At 42.8% G+C, this 11,266-nt stretch overlaps 1 protein-coding gene across 1 annotated transcript in view; it reads left to right on the forward strand.

The window, feature by feature from the left end:
• LOC107098827 (serine/threonine-protein phosphatase 6 regulatory subunit 2-like) overlaps positions 1 to 11,266 on the forward strand; it is a 26,877-nt gene that overhangs the window by 14,046 nt on the left and 1,565 nt on the right. Inside the window, exons 4-22 of the mRNA XM_015396684.1 lie at positions 2,117 to 2,303; positions 2,399 to 2,536; positions 2,617 to 2,682; positions 3,245 to 3,357; positions 4,390 to 4,503; positions 4,779 to 4,905; positions 4,983 to 5,135; positions 7,483 to 7,701; positions 7,779 to 7,843; positions 7,917 to 8,032; positions 8,111 to 8,196; positions 8,603 to 8,671; positions 8,739 to 8,836; positions 8,945 to 9,002; positions 9,957 to 10,087; positions 10,166 to 10,290; positions 10,363 to 10,507; positions 10,621 to 10,697; positions 10,773 to 10,947. Of these exons, the coding sequence (XP_015252170.1) occupies positions 2,117 to 2,303; positions 2,399 to 2,536; positions 2,617 to 2,682; positions 3,245 to 3,357; positions 4,390 to 4,503; positions 4,779 to 4,905; positions 4,983 to 5,135; positions 7,483 to 7,701; positions 7,779 to 7,843; positions 7,917 to 8,032; positions 8,111 to 8,196; positions 8,603 to 8,671; positions 8,739 to 8,836; positions 8,945 to 9,002; positions 9,957 to 10,087; positions 10,166 to 10,290; positions 10,363 to 10,507; positions 10,621 to 10,697; positions 10,773 to 10,947 (2,262 nt within the window). The remainder of the gene's footprint in view (positions 1 to 2,116; positions 2,304 to 2,398; positions 2,537 to 2,616; positions 2,683 to 3,244; positions 3,358 to 4,389; positions 4,504 to 4,778; positions 4,906 to 4,982; positions 5,136 to 7,482; positions 7,702 to 7,778; positions 7,844 to 7,916; positions 8,033 to 8,110; positions 8,197 to 8,602; positions 8,672 to 8,738; positions 8,837 to 8,944; positions 9,003 to 9,956; positions 10,088 to 10,165; positions 10,291 to 10,362; positions 10,508 to 10,620; positions 10,698 to 10,772; positions 10,948 to 11,266) is intronic.

Genomic DNA, 11,266 nt, shown 5'->3' on the forward strand with positions numbered 1-11,266 from the left:
CACGTCTATCGATCGATATATATCGTTATTGAATTATCGCCCAGCCCTAGTTTATCTTTATATTTATACATTTATATTTGGACAGTCAAATAAGGCAACCATTGGGATCCAACTTCAAATATAAACAACGTCCAGACTGTCAGCCTCAGCTTTCGCTGATATAACCTGCAGATAAAGATTCACACAATGGCTGCACGGCTTTGAGATTACACCCACTGGAGACAGCGGCTGAACAGACCTATTTTTGTTCATGTTTTAGGCTGGCTGATCTAAAAACAAAGGCTAAAAACAGGAACACCAATTCCTAATGAGACCTTGGATACTGATTTAAAGTAGCTTAAAACTTAGGGACACAAACAATCAACTCATGTTAAAGTTTAAATGATGGTTTATTAGAATAAAATTGGTTCCATTTAATCATCTCTTTGCTTTGATGAACCCCCAATAGTGTAACTTGGCCGCATACGGTGTATCTGTCTGGTACAGCGTGAATTCAAAGGCGGGACTAACAGGGTCAGCGTCATCAGGTTAGAACCAATCGGAGAACTACAGATTTGACGCAAAACTCCGAGCTGTTTTTGCCTTTTTCTAGTCCTTAAAACATGTCAAGCTGTCGAGGAAACTCCAGTGAACGATTTCTGCTGGATTTTACCTAAAAAGTCTGAGGATATAAAGTGTGCTCTCTGTTACATTCTTAATATTGGCAACAGCTACCAGAAAAGCACTGCTGCATTATGGGTAATTCTGGGGCAGAAAGTCCCGCATTAGAGGTGGACGAAACCCTGGAATTTTTAATTGATCGGATACCAACTAAATACAGGGTCAATATCACTGATATCGATACGAGCTTTTTACATTTAAACTTGATGTGTCATAAAACTGTTGACCTTTCTGTGTTTTTGTGATTTTTATTGAATAATAATATTAATAATAATCTGTTCAGTGTTTATTTCCTAATCTACCTCTTATATAATATCTTTCAATCTTTAAGTAATTTTGTTTCTACTGTGTGCTCTTGCTTTTTTATTTAATTCTATAAATGTCCCCATTGTGGGATAAATAAAGGATTAGCTAATGTTACACGCGCTGCTTTGTTTTTAAAACATATGACTATAAAAAATCTAACCGCGGATGTCTGGGGGACAGTGATTGGCCTACATGTTCTGAATGCTGGCGTACCATAAAGAATAAATGATGAACAGTTTCAAGTCGTTTCCCATAGGAAGACATTACTCTGGTATATCCTAATGGAATATCTTCAGAACTGCTCCAAATGACACTAAACTAATAAGGATGAGTAGAACATGATGGAATAACGTAAAATCAAGGGCCCAATGAAAAAAAAAAAAAAAGACGCGTTCCCCTTTAAATACACTTCCTGAGTGGGCTACAGTAACGTATGACATATAATACCTACTCTGAAAGTTAATATGAAGGTGATCACTCTAATCCACCTGGATATTCTCTAGAGGTCTGAAACGCAGACGGTGAACACTGGTGAATTTGTTGCAGTTAGTGCGTGCTGGAGAGAATAAAAAGTGTCGGTCTTCTTAAGCAAATATTTTTCAATATGAATACCAGTGTTGGTATCTATAGGAATGATCCTAGGATCGATCCGCCCTCCTCAATCCCGCGTCTTAAAGTATGGCTTCCTGCACTGCGAGTGGTGTATTGTGGTTTACCTGTAGTATTGTGTCCACTCTCAAGATGGCGCCGCTGTTCATTCTTAAACAGAGCTTTATAATCATACAGGATCAATCAATCAATCAACTGTAGATGAACTAATGAGCCGATAGCTTGCATCCCTAGTCACAACACACCAACATACATGAAAAGTGACTCATTATCCACGAGACAAAGTTTGCTCTGGTTTAAAAAAAAAATTCAAATCATACAGTTTTTACCTGCTCAGTCCACTTAGGCAAGATTGTATGTTTGTATTTGTCTCTTTGCTTTCTAACAGAAATGAATCATTTACTATAATTGTTGAATCGCGATGGTTTGGACAACCTTTGATCTGTGTTTTTCACTTCGTCCCCCAAGTAGCTGCACCATTGGATTTACATCATTACAGCAAATAAAATTATTTATTACACTTTCTGTTTGATCTCATCAGGTTTCCTAATATAGCTTGTGAGCTACTGACCTCAGATGTGTCGGTTATAAATGATAAGCTGGGTGGGGATGAATCCCTCCTTGAGACACTCTACAAATTCCTGGATCAGGACTCGCCCCTCAATCCTTTACTCGCCAGCTTCTTCAGTAAAACCATCGGCAATCTCATTGCCAGGAAAACAGAACAGGTTTGTTTCAAAATGTTAATGTTTGCAAATACAGCTGTAATTTGTGTTTGTGTCATTGTCACTAACATGGGGCTGGTATTATGTGTGTTTTTCAGGTGATCACATTTTTAAAGAAAAAAGAAGGCTTTATTGGTTTGGTGCTTAAACACATCGATGCCTCTGCCATGATGGACCTGCTTCTTCGCCTGATCAGTTGTGTGGAGCCTGCACCTTTAAGGCAGGAGGTGCTTCATGTAAGTCATCAACATCTTTCTACTGAAGAAAAAACAAAAAAACAAAACAAAATCAAGTCTTTATTGAGCCTTTTTTTCAGTGGCTGAATGAAGAAAAGCTGGTACAGAGACTCATAGAACTTATCCATACTGGCAAGGATGAAGAGGTAAGGGGAAAAGATCAACACAGCTGGATCTGTTTCACTGTGACGGAGTGTTTGGGCCAGGCTAGAGATGTTTATAAACATTTTTTAAATATCAGAATAAAGTCAGAATATTATGAAAATAGAGTTGCAACTTAAGGAGAATAAAGTCGCAACATTAACATTAGGAGAAGAAAGTCGCAACATTAGGAGAATGAAGTCGCAACATTAGGAGAATAAAGTCGCAACATTGGGAGAATGAAGTCGCAACATTAGGGAATAAAGTCATATAGTACATTTAAGAGAATAAAATTGAAAAATGAAGAGAATGAAATCATCATACTATATCCCATTTCAGAAAGAAAGCTTGGAGCTCATAATCATTTGCACAATTGTTTTTTTTTTTAAAGTTCTGATATTGATGATTAGATGCTAAAAGACGTAATTTGTCCTTATTTTGGAAATTGATGCCAAAGTATAACTTAACTGCTCAACATTCCTCATGCTCTGTCGTGTTTCGACTGATCCATATTTCAATCATTCACTCTGAACATCTAGATTCCTTCAGTATTTGTTTTCATTTCAGAGACAATCAAATGCGTCCCAAACCCTCTGTGACATCATCCGCCTCAGTCGAGATCAGGCCAATCAGATGCAGGATAACATGGAGTCTGACCCGCTATTGACCGTGCTGGAGTCGTAAGTTTTTAAAACTAGCTTAACGGATCAAAGCCTGGCTATAATGTCAGATGTGTTGGTGTGAGTTCAGTCTGTTCAAAGCTTTGTGTGGTTTATTTGTGCTCCTGTTGCTTTTTAAACATAAATGTAATTAATATCAGTGACATAGCAACATTTTCCCTGCATTTGGTTGATAATTATCACTTCAGTTAATGAAAATCCTAAATAAAGAGTGAGCTCACCGAGAGGCTTGTCCGTGTTCAGAAGGAGCACAGTAATCTTGCCCAAATTCCAACACTTTTTCCACCCTTCTGCCAAAAATTGAAATATAAACAATTAAATGCATTTGTTCTTGATATGAGAACTGTGACACTTGCCAATGAAAAGAGACAATTTACGTCTAAAATAAGAAAAAACAATTGCATTGTCTTATTTCAAGTGTGGTTTATCTAATTATCTTATTTTAAAATCCCAAGTACTCAGTTCATTGGCAAATCATCTTATTTACCTGATCAAATGAAAGGTAAATACACTTAATTTAAGTTTTCTGCAGTGCGGTTGTTGTGCAATGTCATTTTATTGTCTTAGAAACTAGACTGACTGGTCTTGTTGTGTCTAATCCTCAACAGTAACAGTTATACTGTAGCAGCCATTCAAAAGTTCCCCACTTTCCTTGATAGGTCCTTTTTAAAAAACAATCTTTGTACTAAAATATTCTTTCTGTCAGGATTTGTGGACATTAAGATCTAAAGAGAAGCGTCATCTCCTGGTCAGACGCCATGGGGGGAGGCCAGTGGCTGGAAGTGGGCTGCAATTCAGCTGGTGTTTGACTAGGAAGGGCCATTTTGAATGGCTGCTACTGTATAAATCTCTCCTTGTGTATTTTGAATCGGCAGCTTGACATTATATCTGTAAAGGTAAAGGGTGAAGGATTGATAAACCAGTCGGACAGTCTGAGCGAGCATCAATGCGCTTCCTGTTGCTGCAGGAGAGGATAAGAGACCAGGGCTGCCATGCTTTCTTCTCTCAGCCGGCTGTTTCTGTGTCTTCCAGGCAGGAAACTGTAACGGGGCTTCTCAAAAATATGTTTGAGGGCGAGAGGAGTGAGGCCTCCATTGTTAATGGAACTCAAGTGCTACTTACCTTATTGGAGACCAGGAGGTCTGGGTGAGTAGCTCCTCCTTCATACTGGCACCAGCTGCCTCCCTGTTTAGCTGGAAGACGTCTTTGAACAGTAGAAGGACTGGTCTTTGACCAGTAGAAGGACTGGTCCCAGCAGGTCTTCAAAGCCTGCTTAACTGTTAGCACTGTTTTTACTAGCATGAAAGAGAAATATTTGTCCACCATATCCTGGATGGAACTAGAGGGCTGCTGATGTGAGGTCAACATGGACGCCTCTCTCCAACAAATCTGACGTGTTGTTTCTCTAATGCTCCCCGTAGGTTGGAAGGGTTAATGGATCTGTATTCTCAGGGTTACGAAAGGTCTTACACTGTCAGCAGCAGTATATTAAATGCCATTGAGCCCCACTTAAAGGACTTCCAGCAGCTTCTTCTTGACCCCCCTAAGGTAAGGCGCCATGAATGAGTCAGCCAGCGATGCAGAAGAAAATCAAACAGTTTTGACATTTTTTCTTCTTTTGACAGAAAAGTGCAATATTGATGACTGTTGGCATCCTGGAGCAGCCGCTGGGGAATGCCCGCCTCCATGTTGCACGGCTTGTGGCTGCCCTGCTGCAGACCAACTCACCCAGCATCTGTCAGGAGCTCTGCAATCTGGCCACCATGGATCTACTGCTGGTAGGCAGCTGTTTGCTTCAGGAGGATCTGCAGCTTCTCTTTAAGGCGTTTCTACTTAGAAAAATGAAAATGTTCAGAAGGCAGTAACATTAATATTTTCGATGGACTTAGGTTTCTTTCATATTTATTTGTACCTCTTAAATTTCCTATGTGCTTAGATGTGTACATATAATATAAAATGTTTGAAATTTGCCCGAATCTAAAAGGTTCCTTTTCATCCTTCAATGTTTTTGTTTGAACCAAATTAGAAGTAGAAGACGCCTCTGTTCACCTCTGTAGGCCTGAAAAAATCTAAGTAATTTTTGCTTAAAATAAGTGCATTTTGTTATTGAATTGGAAGTGAGGCAGTTTAACACTTGAACACTAAAATTTACAATTAATATACAAACAATAATAATAACTAATTTCAAGTGCATATTACCTAATTATCTCATTTAAAGAGTAAAAATAATATTTCAATTGGCAAATCATCTTATTTACCTGCTCAAATTAAAGGTAAATAGACTTAATTTAAGAAATGTTGACTTATTTCTAGATAGTTTTTGCAGTTTGAACTTTGCAAATATTGTCAAAGTTGGAGCAAAAGGTTTCTCCACTGTTGGTGACCCAACATTGTCAGTCCAGTTTTCTCACCACAGGTCAGAAAATTAGAATATTGATTAAAAGCTTAAATAAATGAAATATTTTTGTTAATCCATTTGAGAAAGATAATTTATTTTGGATAATTTTACAGAGAGCGACATATTTTATGATGATGGCTACAGGTAAAGAAAAGCTCAAATTCAGGATCAGAAAATTAGAAAGCTGTGCTGGTGCAGGTTCTTTGCCTTGTTGGTTCTGCTGCCACTCCTCCTGAAAAGGGCTGCATCTCAAAGATGCAGCAAACCAGATGTTAAAGATAGAGATGTTTCCCATTCTGAGATAATTGGCAGAAAATCTAGGACTTAATATTCTGATGTTTTAGGCGTTCCTGTGGAGTGCTTTTAATGCAACAAAGAAGGATATATTTCCTTTTAGTATTCCTCCCTACAGTAACTATTAGAGCAAAGATTTGGCCTTTTAAACCCACCTGCACCGTCTGCTCTCTTTGATGACAGATAAATCCACCTGAACAGAATAAATTCTATTCAGTTTATTTCTATAGCGCTGATTCACATCATGTCATCTCAAAGCACTTTACAGTTCACCAGATCCTCCAGTCAGATTGATTCAAGGTTTTCTATCTGAGGAAAACCAGCTGATTGCATCGACTCATTGACTCAAATACAATCCCTCACACTAAGCATGCTTGTAGCGACAGTGGAGAGGAAAAACTCCCTTTGAACAGGAAGAAACCTCCAGCAGAACCAGGCTCAGTGTGAGCGGCCATCTGCCGAGGCCGACTGGGGTTCAAGGAGACAGAAGCAGACATAGAAAAAGAAGCATACCGTATTTTCACGACTATAAGGCGCACTTAGCGTCTTTTTTTTCCCTCAAAATGTGCGGTGCGCCCTATGGTGCGGTGCGCCTTATGTGTGTGTTAAATACAGAAATGGGACACATAACTGAGAGTGCGCCTTTTAGTCCGGTGCGCCTTATGGTCGTGAAAATACGGTAGATACAAAAGGCAACTGTCAACCAGCTCCACAGGAAACACACAGCCAGGCAGACGAGCTCCGAGCCAGCTCCCATGCCAGAGGATGAAGAGAGCACATCCAGTTAGTCACAGTCAGAGAAACAAGACTACACTGAAAAACAGGCCAAGCCCCAACATCTAGAAACAAAGGTGTTGATGGCAGCAGCACAGCTGATATTTCTCTCCAGGATGGAGTCACAGCCAAACAGGAACAGACCAGATGAAGCTACTATGAGAAAAAGCAGAGAGAGCAGAACGTTAGAGATTGAACTAACAGATTCTGCAGAGTGGGAGAATAGAGATAGAATGAAGCAGAATGATGAAAAAGGGGTCCCTATGTCCTCCAGCAGTCTAAGCCTATAGCAGCAGAACTATAGAGATAGCTCAGGATAACCTGAGCCACTCTAACTAGAAGCTTTATCAAAAAGGAAAGTTTTAAGCCTAGCCTTAAAAGTAGACAGGGTGTCTGCCTCACGGACTAAAACTGGTAGTTGGTTCCACAGGAGAGGAGCCTGATAACTAAAAGATCTGCCTCCCATTCTACTTTTAGAAATTCTAGGAACCACTAGTAAACCTGCAGATTGAGAGCGAAGTGCTCTGTTAGGAACATAAGGAACAATCAGATCTCTGATATCAGATGGAGCTTGGCCATTTAAGGCTTTATATGTGAGAAGGAGGATTTTAAATTCTATTCTGGAATCCATTCAAATTCACTTCTCACTTGTTTTTCAGGATCTGTTCTTCAAATATTCCTGGAATAACTTTTTGCACCTTCAAGTGGAGCTGTGCGTGGCGGCCATTCTGAACCAGCCTTCGTCAGACGAGCGGCCGAGCTTGAACCTCCAGAACCACGGCGGCCCTCCACCAGCCCCCAGCGCTGAAGGGGAGACGGAGCAGAAGGACACACAGAGCGAGTCCCAAACGTCGGCGCAGAACGCCCTGGTGGCTCATGTATGTGATGACCAAACCCAGCTGTTTGTCAGGACTGAGAGCCAACACTGACTGTTGTGTTTGTGATCGACCCTCAGCTTTTCCAGAAGTGTCGGCTTGTTCAGAGGATCCTGGACGCTTGGGAGGAGAACGATAAAATCCAGTGAGGAACCTTCGTTTATCGATCTGGGCTTTCATCACACAGCTGGAGTTTTCTAACTGTGTTTCTGTGTCAGGGCGGAGGGCGGCGCCAGGAGAGGAAACATGGGGCATCTTACTAGAATTGCTAACATGGTGGTCCAGAACCTGGAGAAGGGACCGGTGCAGGCCCAGATGGCCGACCTGATCAAAGGTTTTTAGATCTTCTAGCAGCTGATGAGTCGTCGTTTGAGATGAACCAACCAATGAGGAAAACTTGGTTTGATTTCAGAGCTGCCTGAAGACTGCAGAGGTCGCTGGGAGAGCTTTGTGGATGAAACCCTGAGAGAAACCAACAGGAGGAACACGGTGGAGCTGGTGAGGGAACAACCCGTCAGTCTGTGGACCTCAGTGCTCTGAATGTGGACTCATACATCCTCTCTCTGTTCTTTAGCCGTATCTGTGAGAAAAGGATGGATCCTGCAGTCTAGGGCAGCCGAGTAACGAGCTGACAGGATCTCTGAATGCTCAGAAACCACAGGATAGAATAAAGAATATCCAACATGAGCTCGTCTTTAGTTTTAATATACAGAAGGCTTTAGTCTCTGATTCAGTCTCACTGCAGGACAGTGAAGGATTAATCTTATCTGTTTTGGTCTCTGCTTTTACGGTGAGGAAAGATTTCTGCTCCCAGTTTGCAGAAGCTGCTCAGAGCCAGACAGTCAGGAACGTAGGAAACGTTTGTTCCAAGGTTAGACCGCTGAGCTCCTCCTCTGTTCTGCAGGTCAGCACCCACAACATCCACTCGTCCAGTGAAGACGACGACTTCCCCAACGATCTGTCTCTGCAGCAGGTATGGATCCCCCTCTGAGCACACATCCTACGCTGTCTGTAAAATCTCATGTCCCCGTTCTCTGCAGACCTTCTCAGAGTATCAGATCCAACAGATGACTGCCAACTTTGTGGAACAGTTCGGTTTCCATGACGAGGAGTTCAGTGAACACGACGAAAACATCAAGTAAGCCGGCTGATGGTCAACCTGTGTCAAACATGGATTCAGTCTTCTATCTGTTAGGATGAAGTTTGAGCTCCTCTGATCCTGATTCCCATTCTGCTCTCTCAACAGCGCCGCCTTTGACAGAATTACAGAAATCAATTTCTCTCTAGATGCTGACGATAATAGTGTAAGTACATTTTTAACTGGTTTTAACGTGAATCGTTCCGTTCAGAGGTTGTCCAGCTTACTGTTCCTGCAGCGCCACCTTATGGTCACTTTGAGCAGCGAGCTGTAGCTTCATCACAGGGATGAGACTCCATCATCAGAGACAGGAATATTAGCTCTGTCACTGGGTCATAAAGATGGACCAACCCTATCGGGTGATAGGCGTGCTGACAGAGCAGCCATCTTAGGTCAGACCAAGCTGTGGTTAATATTAATTCCATATCATCTGAAATAGTTTTTAATCTGAATAAATGTGTAACAGGTCATTATAAGGTTAGTTTGATTATTTTAAGTGGACGTCAGAGATTATTGCAATATTATCTCTAATCTGAGGCCTCCTGTTGACTGACAGCAGCTGTCTGACCCAAGATGGCCGCCCTCTGGCATGTCAGCCTCTCTGCCGGCAGCATCCAAGGGCGCGTCTACATACTAATATCTAGAGCGTTGAGCCACTGCGCGTTGTCATGGTAACAGATCAGCTGTAGGAGCATCGTCCTGATAGACTTCCTTTATGATGCAGACACGCGTGAAGATGCTGGTCAGATGGGACTACCGCCATCCAAAAACGTCCTACACGCAAAGGATGGTGGGAAAACCAGTAGCTGCTTAGCGCTGCATGGGAACGTCATGAGGTCCCTTTGATCAAGGAGCGAAGATAGAATTATTCCTGCTTCCTTCTCCTCAGGAAGCCATCCTTCCTTTTTAGGAATGTTGGTTTTATTTCTGCGCCGCTTCACCTCATGTTTCTGGACTTTAAAGACATTCAGGTGGCTCCTCTTTCAGGCTTTTACTGTTTCTGATGTCAGTTTAAGGCGGACTGCTTAGTATAAAACAGCAAAGCTGAAATGTTGATCGTAGAGGAAGTTCCTCCTCCAAACATAAAGATGCTCAGTTCAGACTCTGGCTGTTTGCTCAGGCCAATGCCGCTGCTTTTGAAGAATGCTGTAAAGAAAGAATCCGTCAGTTTGATGATGCTGAAGAGGAGGAAGAGGACATCTGGGAGGAGAAGGAGATCAACTATGCAACACAAGCTAAATCCAGAACAAGGTGACCCCACTTCTGATCTCACTACACGTTGTTATTCCTGCTCAGGTGGTCGGCAGCCATTTTTCCTCTCTGTTTCAGGTTCGGGGCGTCTCAGGCCTCAGCAGAAGAGTCCAGGGGCCGAGTGGAGAACGGCGGTCAGGAGCAGGACCCTGGATCCCCATCAGACGAGGACGAAGACTCTAAGCAGAGCTCAGCAGACGCAGGTACAGCAGCCGTTCACCTCCAGAACGCAGCTGGAACCTCCTGATGGAGTCTAACAGTTCATGTCTCCGTAGCTCCAGGCTGGACGGCAAATTTCCGGGACTCTGGAGGGACCGCTCCGGCCCCCGCGCCAACAGGCTGGGAGAGCGCCGCTTCTGGGGAAGCAGAGACGAAAGGAACAGGCTGGGCCAACTTCACAGAGTTCCAGCCTTTCAGCGGGTAAGAAACCGACCTTCCACACAAAGTAGAACATCTTTCAAACAGCCAGAAGACGTCAGTTGACTGAAAGAGGAGACAAGGCTGATCTAATAGTGTTGGTTTTTATCTCCCAGTACCGAGCCCAGATGCAGCTCTCCTGTAGACGGCGGAGAACCAGAGAAACAAGCCAAACAGAACCACCTGCAGGACGGTGAGCTAACAGCCTGTTACGCTGAAATGTCTTTCTGAATCAGAAGATGTGCTTTAATGGTTGTGGTTGCTGCAGATGTCGGTGCCTCCTCAGACGTTTCTCCTCCAGGAGGAGGAACAAACGCTCCAGCTGTGGCCTCAGACAGCAACTCCTCTGGAGGAGCCCAAGGTGAAGCTAAAGATCCTCCTGCTGCTGGAGCAGCAATCCCCTCTGAAATGACGGCCACCAAACAGACGGCTGACCTCAAAAGGTTTGTTCCTTTCAGCTGAAGTCAGACGTTTGTCAGCAATACGATCCGTTTCCGTGTGACCAGCAGCGTTTCCTCAGCATTTGGATCTGGGAGGACGCCGTTCAGCCTCTTCTGTTCAGCATCTCCTCACAGCTTCCTATAAAGCGCCGTCACCAACACGCTAAGCTAAGAATGACTTTCCAGATAGCATCGCATTTGTTTGGATTGCAGCCTCTACTTCCTGTTTACTGCAGCCATGTGTGACGACACCTTTAGAGGAACCCTTATCCCTGGAGATCCGCAGTACCAAATTATCACCTTATAAGATTTCAATCATTCT

This window comes from Cyprinodon variegatus, unplaced genomic scaffold, assembly GCF_000732505.1.
Source record: "Cyprinodon variegatus isolate N-32 unplaced genomic scaffold, C_variegatus-1.0 Scaffold813, whole genome shotgun sequence".
NCBI lineage: Eukaryota > Metazoa > Chordata > Actinopteri > Cyprinodontiformes > Cyprinodontidae > Cyprinodon > Cyprinodon variegatus.